This window comes from Megalops cyprinoides, chromosome 17 (assembly GCF_013368585.1).
Source record: "Megalops cyprinoides isolate fMegCyp1 chromosome 17, fMegCyp1.pri, whole genome shotgun sequence".
In the NCBI taxonomy this organism is placed as follows: domain Eukaryota; kingdom Metazoa; phylum Chordata; class Actinopteri; order Elopiformes; family Megalopidae; genus Megalops; species Megalops cyprinoides.
The window spans coordinates 23,889,913-23,909,044 of record NC_050599.1 but is presented as its reverse complement, the minus strand read 5'-3'; the positions used below and the strand labels follow the sequence as shown (position 1 = coordinate 23,909,044).

General features: G+C 44.9%; 1 protein-coding gene across 1 annotated transcript; it reads left to right on the top strand.

Annotated features, from left to right (window-relative positions):
• The first annotated feature begins 2,543 nt into the window (after positions 1-2,543).
• LOC118792291 (serine palmitoyltransferase 2-like) lies at positions 2,544-18,972 on the top strand. Its single transcript, XM_036550114.1, has 12 exons — positions 2,544-2,797; positions 5,656-5,850; positions 7,314-7,468; positions 7,792-7,940; positions 8,530-8,654; positions 9,997-10,090; positions 10,758-10,863; positions 11,837-12,056; positions 12,741-12,867; positions 14,493-14,628; positions 15,785-15,914; positions 16,779-18,972. Exons 1-12 carry the CDS (start codon positions 2,639-2,641, stop codon positions 16,896-16,898), a joined length of 1,716 nt encoding a protein of 571 aa, XP_036406007.1. The 5' UTR covers positions 2,544-2,638; the 3' UTR covers positions 16,899-18,972.
• The last annotated feature ends 160 nt before the right edge of the window (positions 18,973-19,132 follow it).

Genomic DNA, 19,132 nt, shown 5'->3' with positions numbered 1-19,132 from the left:
GGTCTCTGAGGCCTAGCACCTTCGCTAATGATATGGACTGACAGAGGAACGTCCTGTTTGGCCACAGGCTCAAATTACCCCTCCCCTTCTGGACAGGAAAACCTGTCTCAAAGAGGATGAGGCAGCACCCCTCCCTTTCATCTGATTCTCATAGCAACCATTACCTCCCTCCTTCAGGGTCATGGACTTATCCGCCACATCACCTTTCACTCCCCTGGTCTCCTGCTCTCCACCAGCAGCTGAGCAGGACTCTTACTGACTGCCTCTCTGACCAGCAGGGGGAGCCACTGAGCACCCCGCTCCCTGTGCACCGAGGCAGTGAGTCAAGACAATGGTATCAAGATTTCCTAGAATTCTTGGTGCGGAATAAACAGAACTCGAGTTCCTGGAACTGAGCCTGCCCCTTTGGAACTGCTCTGTGTATGCACTGGTAAAAGGGTACGGTAGCATATTTTGGGAAAGTAATTTCTTCACCAACAATTAGTGCCTGTTCGTGGGTAAATTAATTGAATTGAACAAAAATATGTGCATAAATGGTGTTTCCATTCATTAACGAAAAGCTAGAGCCCTGGTGCTGAATGCCATTTGTGATCAGGTGTGACAGAAACAACAGCCATTTCTGATGATGCTGAATATGAAATCCTACCCAACATTAAATATGAAAGGAGGTACAACTGCTGACTTGCTCAGTGATGTCCAGTCCTGATCCTGGATATCCACAGTCCTGGATGTCAGAGACACCCTTCCAACAGCAGCTGGTTGGAACCTGAAACAACCAGGTCAATTAACAGCTCCAGTAATGTAGCAATTTGAAACAAAGGCCAGGATGCTGTGCGTCTCAGGTGGAAAACGCTGTACTAGTCATAAACACTTCGCTTCATTAGATAAATAGATGTATCAGGCTCTTAAATTAACCCCCCTGAGGTGGCACGGTGTACATTAAACCCTGCCTCGTGTTTTTCCATTCCACATTTGGTGAGCTAGGACCAGCCTTTGTTTCCTCTCAGATGGGAAAGAGAAAAAAAACCTTAACTCTGGCCAAGTACTGGACTGCAGAACTGATTGGTGACTGTTTGTGTGTGTGTGTGTGTGTGTGTGTGTGTGTGTGTGTGTGTGTGTGTTTGTGTGTGTGTGTGTGTGTGTGCGTGTGTGTGCATGTGTGTGTGCACGTGTGTGCGCATATTTATCAGTCTGTACAAGTGTCCGAATGTATGCGTGTGTGACAGAGATCTATCTCTAACCTTGAACATGGAGCCTCTGGAAGCTTTAGATTTGTTCAATCTGACTGTTTGTCCTCTCTGTGGATAAATCGCAGGGTGACTCATGGGGAAACCAAACACAGGGTTTGACCTCTGTCTGACCTGCTTTCTGCTATGTGTTTTACTTTGTGTCGGTGCTGGAGCTGAGACGCAGGCCCACGAGCCCTGCAGCGGTAACAACACAGACAGGCTGCAAAACGCCCAGTACGTCCAACTCCTGCTCAGTTTAGACTTAAATGTCACCATGAAAAGCAGTGCCTGATATCGCACAGTATCACGAACAGGGCAAGCTCCAGCTGCAGGGTACAGTTTTACAGGTATTTAAGAAGCAGACAGGCATAAAGGATATCGACGTGAATCCTGCTATCCTCTCTGGTATGAGCACTCCCTCTTTTGTTTTCCAAGTCCGCAAACGCGCAGAGGTCACGCGTAACTGCGAGGTGGCATGCGTGATGCAATGTGCAATGATGCAAAATGTTGACAGTTGAACTATTTAAAGCATTTGGCTTTCAAATGATTATCAGCTATTGATATGATGGCATAGATTTTGTGATAGTCACCCCTGCTGACGAACACTGCAAGAAAACCAGAAAGTCACCATAACGCTTACAGTCAGCTAAAGAATTATATGGACTAGTATATTCATTCCCTTTTCCCACAGCCAGCTGTTAAGTTTGTTTCAGATGAGCTATCCTTGGGGATTAATAAAGTATTTCTTATTCTTATTCTTAATAACTTGAGAGTAGGACCTGTTGAAAATCAAAAGGCAGTACTGTTTTTTGCTTTTTTTTTTCTTTTGTTTGAGGACTTCGTGTAGTGTTGTCTTTGAGGTAAAATACTCACCGTCGTTTTATTTCAGTCTAAAAAAGTGAAAAAAATCTCAAACATGGTTATTTTGTATTCACTCTCACGCATACTCGCTATACACAATGATTGCTTTTTTAGAACGACAACTTTTCTGGACGGTAATTATGAAAAAAAAAAAATATCTGGAAAAATATTATTTGAAAAATGTGCCCTCGTTTAACAGAATGGATTCGGACGTCGCCGTTCTCCTTCGAGACCACCCCTAACAGCACACCGCCTAAGTCCGCGGTGAGCCACACCCATTAAAAGGTTATTACAGGACATTTCCATTGACTTTACCGTCAACCACTCCCTTGTTTAATATGGAGTTTTAAACCACGCCCTTAGAGCGTTGTCAAGAAGTTTCATTGGCTTGCGCCAGTTGCTAGGGGCGTAAAGTTCCGGTATTCTCAGGTTTCTTACTGTAGTAGATTTTCTCGTTGGCCAGCCCTGGAGGAGGTTTTCTTTGCGCCTGTGTTCCGTTACACAAGTTATTAAAATCCGGGGGGGAATATTTCGGATAAGTGTTTTATATGCTATTAGGTATGACGGAGTGTTCGGCAAACAAGCCCGCAAATGGGGAGGTCTGTCACCGCAATAAGAACGGGAGAAAACCGGGGAAGAATGGCTATGTGAAGAATGGTTACCATCTCCACCAGCAGCCGCAGAAGTACTGCTACCCCAAGGAGAAGGTGAGGCCTTGCTGACAGCCACACGGCTGCTCCTGGGTAGGGCTGGGACAGCATGCGTTTCCGCAAACATAACTGTCAAGATAAGCCTGGAGTTAGTAAGCCAGTTAGCTGGCTACCTGGCTACATAGTCCGCAGGATATCTCTCCGAGATCTTCCGTGCCGTCTAGCTAGCTAGCTAGTTTCATTGATAGTTAGCTTGCAAGTTGACTGGCTAAACAGGGCTAACGTTAGCTACCTGCTTAGCTAACGCTAGCTAGTTTGATCGCTTGAGAGCAAAAGAAAAATTCCTCTCCTGATAGCTAACTGCCATTTACAGCGTTAACTTTGACAAATATTGCGACATGGTCGGGGTGTCGTTAGTTTATGACATTTTGGGGTGTCAATATTTGAATGCCTGTAAAAAGTGCCAGGTAAATAGCCAGCTTAGTGGTCGCCCATTAGTAACTGTGCAGTTGATCACTTAAAACACCAGGCATAGCGGGAGTACAGCCGTTGATACATGCGAACGCCGATCGCTGTCCTCTTATGGGAAATCATGTCAGTGTCTGGGATCAAGTTCTCCAACACTTCTGGTGGTCAGCAAGACTACTTGTGTAACTGCATGGCGTGTTGTCTCCATCACAGGGATTTCAGAGGCTGTTTCAGGTTATAGAATTAAGGCACTTTCTAGTTTCGGAGGTTTATAGCACTAATGTTTGCAATATGAGGTGGAGGAATAAGTTTCGAAAGAGGACTGAGCGGCAGCCTGGCCCCTTTGCACAAGAGCCTGCGGGCTATAGTTAAGTTCTCAGCACTCTGGACAATACCTGGCGTTGTTTACATTGACTCTACCTGGAGAGCACCAGCCCATTTGTGGAATGTGTGAATTTGAGCTGAGCCGTTGTCTGGGGGAATTGCCCGAGGTCAGCGAAAAGCAAGGGGGGGAGTGGTCCTTGTAAGAAGCTAGGGTTAGGCTCCTCACTGCGCTAATGTGACCGCTTCGTGTAGAGCCGTAAGATCTCTGAGATCTTGTAAGATCCAGCCTCCTGGTTAGGTTAGGGACCATACCCCACGTGCATTCCGCATGATCCTCTGAAGTTCAGGGAGGCAATAAGCCCAGGGGAGGATATTACATCACCTAGCCAGCAAGCGTTTAGTTATTTGTTGCGGATGCAGGTTCACGCAAAAGCGTTCGTTTAAGCTGGGGAGTTCAAGTTAAAGTCTTTCAGTTCGTTGTTTAAATACACATCGGCCCCCTAAACTAATTTCAAATCCCAATGGGTATTCCACTTTATTTACAACAGTGATTAGTAACTGAGTTCAGCCTGGACAAATTAAACAGCTCGTTATTTATTTGGTAGCTGCCTCAGATGTGTTCAAGGAGCAGATGTTAACAAAGGCATGTTGAATAAACATGGTATTGCTCTCACAATTGCACCTGCGACCCCGCAGCTCTTTCACAAAGGATTTTTAGCACAGTCAATATACAGATGTCGAAGATCAGCAATTTACCTGACTGCTCAATTAAGGCTGATCAGTTGAGAGCTTGGCTGGACAGAGAACCAGCACAGAGTGTTCCTGCAGGAACAGTGTTAGGCACCACTGTGCTGTACTATAACAGATACGTGCCAATGAAGAAGGATAGTCAGTTCCCTCAGTAAGTTTCCCACAAGCTTTCAGGCTTTTCTTTGTACAGGCCTATGCTAACTAGAAGCTATAAAAGGTAGGCAAATATATGACGTGTTTATTTTTAGTCAGCGCAATAACCCGGGGCTCTCTCAGTAAAAGCCTAAAATGCATTACCCAACTCAGTCTGCCTTGCTAGTAGCCTCTGGTGCCATTTAGATTTTCCAGCTTTGTGTCCTTTAATATTAAGTCGGTTAAGTTAAGACGTTCCAGGGCTGCTGGTCTAATTGCTGTGGTTTAGTCACCTCTGGCGGATCTCATTGGTTGGGAGCGAGGGATTGGGTGCGGTCTAATTGGCCCTGAGATTACTGTCCTGCACATGGATGTCACTGTCGTTCTCCACAGAGGTATTTGAGTGCAAGGCATGACTAGTCACATGTAGTTGCTAAGCGGCGAGTTTTGTATGGCTGACTTGATTTGAAGGTGAGGACAAACAGGCCATAGTTTTGCCCATTAAAACCTTATGTGCAAGAGCTAGCCTACTCCTTGGAGAGGTTATGCTCCTTATTTAGAAAATAAAATACACACATATACTCTAATTTCACATGCCCAAGATGTTTGAAAGTAATATGTGTACCTTGTAAAGTTTATCAGAGTGTTTTTGATTAAATCAGTGGTTGCTTTATACATAATCCAGTCTTTGCCAGAGAACATGGGTTAGGTTTGTTTGTCTCTTTTTTGGAATGCAAGTGTTGTGTTTTGCGTATTTACAAACCATGTGGTCTGTATTTGACATGTACTTGATTCATTTCAGAAGATTTTTTTACTGGAAATTTACACAAAATACATTGGTGTGTTGATTCGTTCATTCAAACCAAATCAGGTTTTCCACAGCCAAGGCAGAATCTTTCATGACAGATGACTTGTCACGTCAGCTGCTGCTGGGAGGTGAAGTCCAGACATGCAGTGAACCTATTCACTGATCTCCCATCAATACTGGCAAGGAATGTTATGACCTTGTTCCTGACTTCCCTGTTCATAGCCATAGATATGAAATTACTGGATGGGGCCTTGACGTTTTGTTATTCTCACTGCCCGTTGTTGGAGAATGGCAAAATTGAATATATTTTGCAGCCAAGCTGCAATGTTTTTGCAGTCCAGGCCACATCTTCAAATGTTTGGAACCCCCTTGGTGTCGCAGTGACCTGCAGTGTGACGTTGTGGTCGTGTAATTGTTGCTCTGTAATTTTCAGGGCCAGCAGACGCCCTGCAATGGGGGGCTCTACAAAAGGCCTTTCATCGAGTCGTTCGAGGAGACGCCCATGCTGGTGGCTGTGCTCACGTACATGGGCTACGGCATCCTCACCATCTTCGGCTACCTGAGGGACTTCCTGAGGGAGTGGAAGATCGAGAAGTGCCACATCGCCAGGGAGCGGGAGGAGCAGAAGGTGAGCCTGGTGAAAAACCAGCGATGGGCGAGTGAGCATTCGTGGCTCGGGGTTTCCTACAAGTGCTGATCCAAAAAAAAAATTCTCCAACCACAGTTATAACCTGAATGAGTATAAGGTAAACAGCAATGCTGGTCCTGGATCAGCAGCCACAGGCAGCTTCTGCCTGAGACAAATTTGTGAGGCCCCAAAACAGGTAGAGCTTTCATAGATTATCTGTGGCTCATTTCGAAGTCATTTGGTTTGTTCATATGAATCTGTTAGCATGTGGATACCCCACCCAATTTGTGGTTCAGGAAACCTCACATACCATCACTGACAATCGACCGCTGAGCCCGTTTCCTCTGAGAGACTAGTTTAGTTCTTGATACATGTGCATTCTGCTATTCAATTACAGCCTTATCCCAAAAAGGATGTTGAGCATAGAGGGAAGAACACTTGAGAAAATGTGGAAAAAATATAGATTGCTTTCATGTTTTGTCAACTAAGCACCTATGGTTTTTTGCACCTAATTTTTTGTAAATTGTAATTTTCCACGTATGAAGAGCAGAACAACTCAGCCTTTGAATTTGCTGTTATTGGAGTACTTTTTGAGTACCCTTTGGGTTGCAATAACTTGTTCCTGTGTTTGAAGTGTTTGTGTGACATGTATATTATTCTTCTATACTCATTTAAATTTTAGGGTTGTAGTTTGGAGGGGAAGAGATTCTTTCCTTAGCAGTTAGGGTGTCCCTCCATTGTTGCTGTATAAACTAAAGCAATTGACAATGAGCAGTTAAAAGCAGTTGAATTGTGTAGCTCCTGTCTGGTAGGGCTCCAGTGTTTATATTTAATATAAATGTTTGCACACACAAATTAATGTACCATTGCCCCGCGCTGGCTGCATTCCATTTGTCTCAAGTTTACATTCTTTGGATGCCAGTGTGTGCGTTAAATCTTCAGTCATCTTTGCAGAAGCTGTCATTGACGAGGTAGATAAGAAAAAGAAATGTTTGGTGCTTTGTGTTCCAGATTTTCCAGCACGCTGTCTTCTACAAGCTCACTTTGATCTACCTTATACCTAATTCGGATCGTCATAGCTTATTAGTTTTGCGTTGTTTCACGGTTTAATGTTGTGTGTGTCATTTCCCTAAGCCATTGGAGACACCATTAGATTGCCTTTACTGTTTAGTCAGCTTTGCCGAAGATGATGTTGATCTGGATGGATCTGGAAAAAAGAGTGTATTATTCTTTGCTTTCCAGGTTATCCAGAAAGTTGCCCTCGGATTTATTGTGGTTAATTTGAAACTATAAAGAGTTGCAAGAGTGCAATGGGCGGCTCTGCATTGTATCACAGGGTGATACTCTGCTGTGATGTCTTTCCTGTGTCATTAGGGACAGCATTAGAAAGAGATCAAAAGCTGTTTCATCGTATTGTTTCTGGTCACAGTGCCTCAACAGTTATAAAATGTCTTTGTACACAGGAGTTCGTTCCCCTTTATCAGGATTTCGAGAACTTTTACACCAGGAATTTGTACATGCGAATTCGGGACAGCTGGAACCGGCCAATTTGCAGCGTCCCGGGAGCCAAGATGGACCTTGTGGAGCGGGTGTCACATGACTACAACTGGACCTTTGAGTAAGTGACGCTAAGCTCCTACAAACATTCCCAGAAAATAAGCCACGTACATCTCACGCGGCAGTGTTAATCAGAACCAAACCACGCCACAGACTTTGCACCAATGAATATGCATGAGGACAATTGAGAAAACGTCGGTTCCCAAAGCGGCAAACCTGAACGGACACTGTTTGACTCAGCCAGTCAATTTTCTGCAGACTTCTGTAGGCTTGGGAATTCAAATTAGTAACTCGGCTGCCACACTGAATCAGTAGCTCAGCACAGGTTCTTATTGGTCGGAGGTCCTTTTTTCTAAGCCTCGTGTTTTGTCCTTTGCTGTCCAGCTACACGGGGAAAGTGGTGAAGGACGTCATTAACCTGGGCTCGTATAATTACCTGGGCTTCGCTGAGAACTCCGGGCCGTGCGCAGACGCCGCGGCGGAGGTGACCATGCAGTATGGCGTGGGGGTCAGCGGCACCAGGCAAGAGATGGGTGAGTTCAAGTCTGCGCAGCTGATCGCACGCCCGCAGCTGATCGCACGCCCACTGCTGATCGCACGCTCAAACGGCAAGACATGCCACATGGAACAGAGACTCTGTAGAATGGGTGCATGTTACCTCCCCACCAAAATCTAACAACCATGGTCCATTAAAGTGAGCACTTTGATTGTAAATATTCACCTTTCCCATGTAAAGAGGAGTTTTAATTTTAAATCCTCTTTAAAACTGAAGGTACTCACGACTGATCGCAATAAGGCTTCCTTACAAACTTTGACTCCCATCTTATGCTGGGCTTTTGCCCTTAAGACTGAGGGCCAATGCAGTGCAGCAAGAAGTGATGTGAGGTTGACAACTGCCAATGGCAAGTTTTTATTTACTTATTTGCTGTGTGGCACACATAGGCCTTTTAGCTCAAGTACTCTGTTGACTGTAGACAGAGAAAAGCTTTAAAAGAAGCAGGCCACAGTCCTTTTCATGCTTGTGGTGTTTGTGTTTGCTGGTATTTTCTGCTTTCAAAGCAGAAGGCCGTAGACAGATGTGTTTGCTGTATTTGATGTCTGTATTTGCTGGCATTTTCTCAGGCAACTTGGACAAGCACGAGGAGCTGGAGAAGCTGGTGGCGAGGTTCCTGGGGGTGGAGTCTGCCATGGTGTTCGGCATGGGCTTCGCCACCAACTCCATGAACATTCCCGCTCTCACGGGCAAGGTAGGGAAGCCTTCTCCCAGACACTTTATAACTGTTTGACTCTCTTTCCCTCTCCTACTGTTTCACTCTCTTTCTTCTAAGCCTCCCTCTTGCTGGCTTTTTCAGCTGATTTCCCTTTCCTGTTCTCTCTCTGTCTCATTGCCTCTTTCCTACCTTTGCCATATGCCATATGGTTTGTCCTTTTTCTCTCTATTCATTCTCCCTTCCTCTCTTTCTCCTTACCTGGCTGTCTTAACCTCCCCCGGCCTTGAGTTTTATGTTGTTGTAGTAGGTCGTAACTGTGGTTAACCTTTCCACAAATGACGTCGTATCGACCTTTGAGTGTTTAAGAGGGGAATGCAGAGTTCTTCTGCAGTCCAAAGGTGTTTTTTTTTTCTTTTTTTGAATGGACGTCACTGCACATTGAGAGGTCGAGCTGCACAAACTATCGGCCCCAGCTTATCCTCTAAAAAACATCACGAACCGTAGGGCTCCCGTGACGTCCGCAAAGGCGCTGGCTCTGACACAGGAAGAGCAGGGTTAGAGTTCAGGATCCGCCACAGGAAATGCCATACCCGACCCCCACCCACACACACACACACACACACACCCACACACCGGCTCAGTCACGGGGTGAATTATGTCACAGCTCAGCCTCCCGCGTGTCTGCCGGCGGTGACTTCTGGAAGGGTCCGGAGTCCCGGCGGGAACAGGCAGGCAGGGTAGAGGTGCTCGGGTGCGTATACAGCACGCCGCACGGTGACGCACACGCCCGGGCTGGGCGAACGTGTCCTCGCTGACCTGTCCTTGTCCCCGGTGCCGCGCGGGAGGCTGGAGGACGGCGGGCTGTAAAAAGGGAGGAGACGGAGAGCTCGCTCTTACAGCGACAGCGGTTCTGAAACCGCTTTTCACCATCAACTGCTCATCAACTGCGTACCTCATGTTATGATTTTTATTCTCACAGAGGGGTTAGATTGCATTAAATCGTTTCGATTCAATCAAAAGGCTGTCATTACGGATGCAAGCAAATTGAGCAAAATCAGCTGTTAATGAGTTATCCTTTTATAAATTCGCATTTTTATTAATCATGCAGAACAGTTAAATGCAGGTTTAAAATAATTTTGAGAATAAAGGCAAGTTCTCTATCCATTGTTTACAGTTCACTGGCTGTCATTGTAGAGAGTTCAGTGGTCTGTGCTGAAGGTTGTGTCCTGCATAGAGCTCTGTGCTATAGGCTGTGTGCTGTATGGAGCTCTGTGCCATAGACTGTGGTTAGAGCATAACCAGAATAAGCCACAGTAAGAAGCTGGGACTTGTCTGTAAGCTGCATCATGTGACCTTCTGGCTCTCCCCCCCTGCGCAGGGCTGCTTGATCCTGAGTGACGAGCTGAACCACGCCTCTCTGGTGCTGGGAGCCAGGCTGTCGGGGTCCACCATCCGCGTCTTCAAGCACAACAGTGAGGCCGCATCCCACGCCGCCAGCACCTGTCGGAGACGTCACACTGAAATGGCTCACCTGTGCCACTGCTGTGGGGAGCTGAATTTTGGCTCCGAGCTTAAAAAAAGATTTGTCACCACCTCAAACTCATTGGGGTTCACTGGTGTCAGTGATCCTGTCCCTTGGAATTCTTGAATTGGTGTGAATGTTTCCTGCTTAGGGAAACCGAGGAGCAAGCCACACCACTGCGCTCTTTGGGGTTAAAAACAAACTTGAGTCAGGTGTCTGGCTCTTGGATAATCTCTAACACAGTGCGTTCTACATAAACCACAAAGCCAGTACATTGAGCTGTTTTGTTCTCTGGAGGGCAGAAGAGAAAAGCTGAAACATAAATGGCCTGATGTTACATTGGGGTAGTCTGTTGCCAGTGTGTGGCTTGTGCACACTAAGGAACGCATGCACATTCTCTTAGTCTATACTGCACCCACATCCCACTGAAGGGTTAGGTTAATCACCATAACACGTGGAAAATGCCGGAGAGTGCCGCACTGTGGACGTTGGGGCTGTACGCGGGTCAGGTGTGGCCTGGCTGAGAGCGCTCGCTGCTGTGGCTGTGTTGTGATGTATGAGCGTGACAGTGGGGCCGGTGTTAATGAGGAGCTCTCTCTCCCTCTGCTCTCTCTCAGATATGCAGAGCCTGGAGAAGCTGCTGAGAGACGCCATCGTTCACGGCCAGCCTCGAACCCACCGGCCCTGGAAGAAGATCCTCATAGTGGTTGAGGGCATCTACAGGTACTGTATATGATTTTTATATTGACTGAGTGTACTCTTAACATACACTGTCAGAGATCCTACAGATGCTGTATAATGTATGTACATACACTTAGGTCCAAAATTATTGGGACACCTGGGCATTTTGTGGTTAAGTGTGGATGTGTCCATGTAGCTATTAGTTTTATCACTCAAACCTAATTTATGGTGTGGCGAAAACAGTTACATGTTTTGGCAACTATTTTCAAAACATCTCTTTATGTGGTTGGCACACAATTGCCTGATGACTACCCTTATTTCCAACATTTTAATAATATGTATGACATAAATTCTGCCAAAGTGACAATTCCATGACATTAATTTTCAATAAGTACCTACATACTTATTGAGTGCAGACAAGTGAACAAAAATGACCATCACTTCAATTAGGCCTGATTGAACGTTGCCCTGCCCCCTAATTGAGCACTCATACTGAAGCCTATATAAACCTAACAAGGTTGGAACATGGTCACAGAAGATGAAGCTGAAATTGACATTGACATAAATATGACTTTCCCAATGTCTGATGGAATATGCAACAAAAATATTGTGGGTTTTCAGAAAAAAAAGTGAATGTCCCGATAATTTTGGACCCCAGTGTATATGACTTGCCTCCACAGCTTGTCTGTAATAGGCTACACAAATACTGTAATGAGAGGACAGCTACAAGTAGTGTAGTATGTTTACATTTACAGGTGTTCTGTAACATGCTTAGAATGATCACACCTCTGGGTGGGAGTTATGTGGCAAGGTTGATTAAGTATGGAGACCAGGACTGTTCTGTTTTCTTGTGCATGACCACGATTTAACAGTTTAGTCAGTTGGCTTCAGCAGTCCCTGTGTAATGTGGCGGTGTCCATCTGGGATGGCTTTGCCATAGGAGGTGTAGCTAGGTGAACGCGCGCAAGCGTCACACGTGCCACATGTCACATGGTGCCTGTGACCTCCCTAACAGCATGGAGGGCTCCATCGTGCGGCTGCCGGAGGTCATCGCCCTGAAGAAGAAGTACAAGGCCTACCTGTACCTGGACGAGGCCCACAGCATAGGTGCCCTGGGGCCCCACGGCGGAGGGGTGCTCGACTACTTCGGCCTGGACCCGCGGGACGTGGACATCATGATGGGGACGTTCACCAAGAGCTTCGGAGCAGCGGGAGGGTACATCGGAGGGAAGAGGGTAAGGGGAACGGGCGGGGGGCTGTTGTGTGTGTGTGTGGGGTGAGTGGGGCTGGTTCAATCAAATCACAAAGCACAGAGGCTTCAGCTTTCCACAGTGTCTTTAAGGCCTGCTTTATTTGTTATGCACACAAAATACAGAGCCTTATACGTTTACTCATTCCCCTACTTAGGAGTAGCAATAGCTACAAAAGGAATGCGATATAACAGAAAATGCATGTTTCATATCATTTATGCTGCATAGAAATGAAAGAAGTTATCCTATAAGCTGAATAGCTTTGCACCATATGAGCAGAAAAATTGATCTGATTTATATTGTTTTGTTTCAGTTGATGAGGGGTATAAATAAGGAGGACAGTGCATTTAGTTGATCTTCAGCCTGTGGAGTAAATGGTGAAGTTGGTGTGCAGAGTAATGGGGAAAAAATTAAGGAAAGCCCATTAAATAACCAGATGCAGAGCGCACCAGCTTTATGAAAATGTAAAATGCAGATGTTATCCACAGTCCAGCCGGTATGTAGTAAAGCTGTGAGTACATAACTGAGTAAGTTATTACTGCTGTAAGATGTTTTAAGAAGCTCTTACACTATAGTTTAACATGTATAGCGGAACTGTTTCTGCGTTTCCAGAAGAGTGTGATGCTACTTAAATCAGTGCTCTTGTAAAAACATGCTCTCTCTCCCCAGGAGCTGATAGAATACCTGCGTGCCCACTCCCACAGTGCTGCCTACGCCACCTCCATGTCGCCCCCTGTAGCCCAGCAAATCATCGCCTCTATGAAGTGCATCATGGGAGAGGATGGGACCACAATCGGTGAGGGGGGGTGGGGAGAGCTCCATTGCTTTTACCCTTGGCTGCACTGTTTTTTTTTTTTTTTTAAATAATTACAAGATTGTAAGTGATGCTATCTATACAGCAGTGGTTCCTCAACTTAGGAGTGCTTTGCTTAGCTGTGTGTCAGTCCTTGCACACCCGGTGACAGCGATGCTTTAAACTGAGGTATATAGGTAGAGAGGCCAAGCAATCAAAAGCAGTGGGTGTATTACTCATACAGGTTGGTTGATAATACGCAGTGCTCCTCCCAGCAATTAAGTGTGATCCATGACCTCTTGTGGTTGGCAGTTACACACGTGGTTGTGTCTAGGCATTCACAATGTCTTCAGGGGTTACTCGGTATAAATATTTGTAATGGTTGAATTTGTTCATTGCATCAGTATTTTATAGTAAGCTTTTGAATATCTTGGAACTGCTTACTCTCATCAGTGCATTAGTATGGGTAGACGTTCTTTTCCATGTTTTAAACCTCACGCATGCAGTCACTGTGCACTATTTTTACCCAGATCTAAGTAAATTCATACTGGCATTCATTTTAGAGTGAAGCTGATGGGTATGCTGAATGTTGGTAAAGGAATTCAAAATGTAGGTAGCTCTAAGTGGTGCCACAGATAAAGTTTGGGAGCTGTTGGAATACAGTAAACACTACTATGAACGGTTGTTGTGTGAATAACCACCAGATGGCAGTAGAGATTCGCGACTCTTATTTGTGGCGAAGACTCCGTTGGTGCTCTTCTCACCATGCCCAGTTTCAGGGCTGCTATTTTACCATGTATGTGACATTTAAAGGTTGTCCCTCCTTGGTTCTGGGCTTGAGTGTTAAAGTGTTAATAAGCGGGGTGAATTTTTCAGCTGAGCTTATTGTATCTTCCAGCTGCCACAGGAACAGGTGTCTGTTTGTTGTCAGCTCCGGTTGTCAGCTGTGCCATACTGCACAGGTGGTAGATATGAATTCAGTCATAATTCACTCCTAATAATGCTCTTTTCCCTGAGCAGATAATTCTGCCAGCGTGTGATCATATTTCAGTCCCCAGCTATTGAAATTTATGGTGGTTAATCCTGGGTAATTAGAATAAGTCACTGTAAGAGGGACTCCAGCCCTGGAGTTACTGGTGCATAGGAAATCCTGCTAGGATGAGCGCTACCGAAAAGCTGACCCTGAACAAGATCTCGGATCAAAAATGTAAACCTGGGCCGCAGACTGGGCTACAGAGCTTAAAATTTAGACTTAATCTTTCATTTGTATGTCTTGTGGACATCTGTGCATAGTCATTTGACATTACTAGCTTGCTCTTTACACAGAAGCCATGTAAGGGTATGTGATTATCTACTAATTGCATGTCTACTGAAGCAAAACGGGTTGATACATTTAGCACTTCAGCCTCGTTCCCTAACTGCTGTCCTCTCTCTTGAAGGAGGAGGTTGCGCTAAAATGGTCACTGTTTTTCATTTATGGTATACTTGCATTGTTTTTGTATATGCGTCATTCCTTGATAGCCTCCTAAGTCATTATAGACAAGCATGGACTGCAGTTAACGACATGACTAAATGGCAATGTTGAGCGTTAACACAGCACGCGTGCCTGTGTTTTTGTTCTCCCTCAGGTCAGGAACGTGTCCGTCAGCTGGCCGAAAACACCACGTACTTCCGCAGGAGGCTCCGGGAGATGGGCTTCATCATCTACGGGAACAACGACTCCCCCGTCGTCCCGGTCATGCTCTACATGCCTGCTAAGATCGGGTGGGTGCAGTGAGGTCAGAAGTGCTTATGGGTGCGAATCAGGCCTTCGGGAAAACACAATCATGGCCTTTTTCCTTTTAAACTTTCAACGTATTGGCCCAGCCTTGATTCTGAGCAGTGTCATGAGCTGACAATGACCAGGAGTCCACGGCGGCGGAAAATGGTGGAATCCATTCCACTGGGGTAGGGTTGGTTACGTCATCCAGGGTCCCCTCGTCACACTGCTCAGTAGCGCCCTCTAGGGACTTGGCATTCACTCATGAGTTCCTCAGATAATGTCATTTGGGGTTGCACTTATACTCTGTTCAGCATTTGCTCTCCTCTGCTTCATTGTGGGGCTTTTGAAAAAATAGGCATTGGCTCCAGATGAGTTTCAGAAGATTTCATGCTTCACCATGCGTTGAAGATAGTGCTGCAGTGAGACAAGCTTTATTTGTAAAAATGCATTATGACAAATAAAAATTATTTGATTGATTTAATTTGTAGTGGCCATTCCAACTTTAGGGTAAAAATTGGTAAGACCATTAGAAAAATCAATCCGGTGAATGTTTCCATGCCTGTGCCCCTTAGCAGCTGACTGACACCAGGTACTACGTGTGAGTCAAACTTCAATACAGTCAGTGCCTTTCTTCTTTTAAGTTCCAGTTAGATGTCACATTTAATGGATAAGGAAAAGCGCTACAGGCACTGTTTAATAGTGATTCAGAAAGCATATTTATACATGGGGTATAATTTGACCAGCGCAATTCAATGCAGTCTCCTGCAGTATTTTTTCAAGTATCAACAAGGCAGCTCAATTAGACTGCAAGGGGTGCCATTTGGTCCTGCCTCCGTGGACTTTGTCGTCAGTTTTGAATCTGCCCTAAGTGTTAGAAATTTTCAATTCTTAGAATTCATCAAGAGTTTGGCACTTACACAATATTCTTAGATAAGTTCAATGAGAATTCTGGGAAGAAAGAGTTCGATTCTGTTAGAATGGTTCCATTTATTTATTCTGAATGTTGTTATTGTTAACATGCTCACATTCGTTACTTATAATTAAGCGCTGTAGCTCCATCCCTCGTCTTCAGAGTCATTGGTTATATTATTGCTTTGGTAGTCCATGGGTCCAAGTTAGTTGGTCACTGTGCTAATGTTGCCCCTTCTTGCTCCCCAGTGCGTTCGGGCGGGAGATGCTGAAGAGGAACATTGGCGTGGTGGTGGTGGGCTTCCCGGCCACGCCCATCATCGAGTCCCGGGCCCGTTTCTGCGTGTCCGCGGCCCACACCCGAGAGATGCTCGACACAGTAAGTCTGGCCTGACCGTCTCCACACTGATCATCCGTCACATGGCGTGCAAGTGCCGTTCACCGTTGGTCCAAGAGTTCCATGCTTCTGTAGGTTTCAGGGATGCCTTTCGAACAGGACCTCATTGGCGCATTGTCTGCTGTGTATAAAGCAGATCTGATATGTTGTAGTATTACTCTTGGAATGACTGGATTTGTGCCGCTGCTGGCGTGATCATTTTCCTCGGTGATTTCCTCTTAAAGTTCTGTTTTATGAGGAAACCCAAAGAAAGGCAATTTTTCTCGGTGAATAATCAATTTGATCTCTCAAAAAACAAGGCACTCTTGTTGTTGGTCAATGAACATTACGAAGATGCTTCTAGGCGTCATAAGAATTTGACTTGGAGTGTTCTTGGACCTGTAACACTTGCGGGAAGGGTGGCTCGCAGAGAGATGGTTAATCCTAGTCTTTGCAAGTACACCCCCCTGGACTGAACACCAGTCTAGTGCAGGCCCGTTACCCATGATCCATCTGTATGATGAGCACGGTTTGAAGACAGGAGGCATGAAGTTATGGCTTGCCTTCGGTGAGCACGGCTTTGACAAAGGGACGAAATCATTGTCTTATTTTCTTGTATCTGTGACTGCTGTGTGAACATGGTTTGTGATTGGTTCCTGCTGACTGGGGATCAGCTCCCAGAGTGGTCTCTTAAGGAACTGGGCCTGTAATCAGAAGGTTATTAGTTTGATTCCTTGGCCGGGAATTGCCATAGATAGCTGAATTGCATAGATTATTCTATAGCCTTGGATAAGTGTGTGCTTAGCAATTGCCTTTGTGTTGCATTACATTATTGTCATTTAGAAGACGCTCTTGTCTCTCCCCTAGGCTTTGAGTGTGATCAGCGAGGTGGGAGACCTGCTCCAGATTAAGTATTCCCAACACAGGACCATTCCGTCTTTGGACCGCCCCTTTGACGAGACCACGTACGAGGAAGAGGAGGACTGAACGCCCTGCGCGGGTCGGGCCACGCCCTGCATCGGGACGCCCTCGGGGGGAGGGGTCGCGGGGCGAGGGGGGGCGTGACCGACCTTCCTCCTCAGTCTAACACGCTGAGCGCGTCGCTGCTATGCGGCAGGGATAGTAGGAGTGGGTCTGTCATTTTTTGTTTTTCTCTCTCTTATTTTCCGTTTCTGAGGAGTGAAGTTGTTAAGTTTGCTCTTGACTCATTGCTACTTAAAAAAAACCTCGGCAAATGAGGCAAACGGATGCCGAGATGCGTTCAGGTCTTGAATGTACCTCTCACTGCATCACCTCTCCCCCACCCTCGCTTTTGTGCAATATTCAATATTAATATTTTGGAACATCTTTAGTTGACCAGTACAAAAACTATAAAAACAAGCTCTTGTAAAATAAGACTAAAATATCTACACACACCAAAATATTTTATTTTTATTGAAATACACTTGCCTCAGTTAGCTACTGTATGGGACATCGGATCTGGGATACTTCCCAGGAATTTGCGTCAGTTGTTTTTTTTGTTTTTTGTTTTTTTAAACTTACTACTAATGCCAGTCCGTCAGACCAGTGTCTTACTTGAACGGAGCCTTTTGGTTTCCTACTTTATCAAAAAAAAGGTTTATTTTGTCTTAGGCCAGAGCAGAGACACACGGAGTGACATCCCAGTGGTGGCCTCCCCGCTGCGAGGTGTACACAGCGCTGCGCTCATCTGTCAGAGAAAGGGTCCTCCAGGCCACTCTGGACATCTTCTTGGAAATTGTTAAAAATCGTTTGTCTAGATTTCCAAAAGATGATCAGAGTGAATTGGAAACGATTTTTTTCTGTGACGACAAATGAGTCCAAATTGTAGTCTTGTCCACCTAACGCTTGAATTTGCTCTGCTGTTAGGCAGTGTCCTTTTTTTAATTTCTGTATACTGCCATTTTTGTTTTCAAACTTTGCACTCTCTAAACGTCTAGGTTAATGTGTTTACTGTTTGACCTTATTGAAGACATTGTTTTCTGTATTTTCTCTAGTCTTTGGAGTCTTTGTCTGTCAGCTTATGTCAGGAGGTCACCCATTTGCTTAGCTGCGTGTGGGATGACTTTGCCTCCCAGATTTATTTATTCAAATTGCTATTATTATTATTATTATTATTACTAGTAGGAAGAAATTTATTTCAGCAAGGCAGCTCCAAACATGTCCTGGAAATCGCATGCATGTTGACATTGCATGCGTGAAGTGCAAGTACTACTGACGAGTGTTTTTCTTCAGCATTAGCGATTTCTTTAAAATGCACGTATGACGTAGTCACTTAAGATGCTAATTTCCAGCAAAAGGTGCTGAACGACATGTTCTACACACCCTTACTCTTCGAGGTTTGTCTTAAAATTAGAAGGCATTCCAGGATCAGCCCTATAATTACCAGCTTTAAGTATGGGATACTCTTCCACCTAATTGCCTCTGTACAGGACTGTGCTACTGGAATGTACATCATATGTGTCAAACATTTGTTTGCTTGTATTTTTCCCCCTTTCACCTCTTAAATCGTAAATCGTAAGATGTGTGAACTGTGACCATCAAAGACAAAATGGTGAAAATGAAAGACAAAGTTAAAGCTGAAAGCTAGAAATGCAGCAACTGCAAAAATGTATATGCAAGGTTATAAATATGTTGAATACGGAACTTCAAATTAATTGAGTTGTCTTAATGTACATTTTTTTTATGTAAACAATGTCAAAGTATGACTGTACTTTTGTGTGAATGTATGCATCTTCAATTTGCCTGTAATATCTTTGCACACTGAGGTGACACCCTGCTAATGACACAAACACCACTAGTGTCAACAGTGCGGAGCTTACAAATATCAGAAACACTGAGAGGTGTACAGACGGATGAATATTTGGAGGTGTACATATCTGACTACTCTGAAACTATGACTTCTGTATGTATTCAAATGTGACCTTGAATTTGCTCCCAGTGGGGCATATGAAAGGTAGACTTTTGGAAGGAAAGTACACGATTTGATACATATTGGCAAAACCTCTGTAATTTTTCAGTTCCTTGAGAACATTAAAGTATAATGACCAAAATGTCAACTTTGGGTTTATGTGTCTTCCATGCTGAGCTTATGTGAAAGAGTCCTGTCCAGATATTGGTTGTTTTTGCACTGCAGAAACCTGGAAACAGAAACATATATAGTGGAGAAAATTAATCGTTCTGTGCGTGCAAAAAGTTTGTTC

Bases quoted from the DNA above. Each gene is read 5' to 3' on its own strand.
- LOC118792291 (XM_036550114.1), top strand. From the start codon at position 2,639: ATGCTATTAGGTATGACGGAGTGTTCGGCAAACAAGCCCGCAAATGGG. The intron at 2,798-5,655 runs GTGAGGCCTTGC...TGTAATTTTCAG, and splicing joins ACTGCTACCCCAAGGAGAAG to GGCCAGCAGACGCCCTGCAA. The intron at 5,851-7,313 runs GTGAGCCTGGTG...CTTTGTACACAG, and splicing joins GGGAGCGGGAGGAGCAGAAG to GAGTTCGTTCCCCTTTATCA.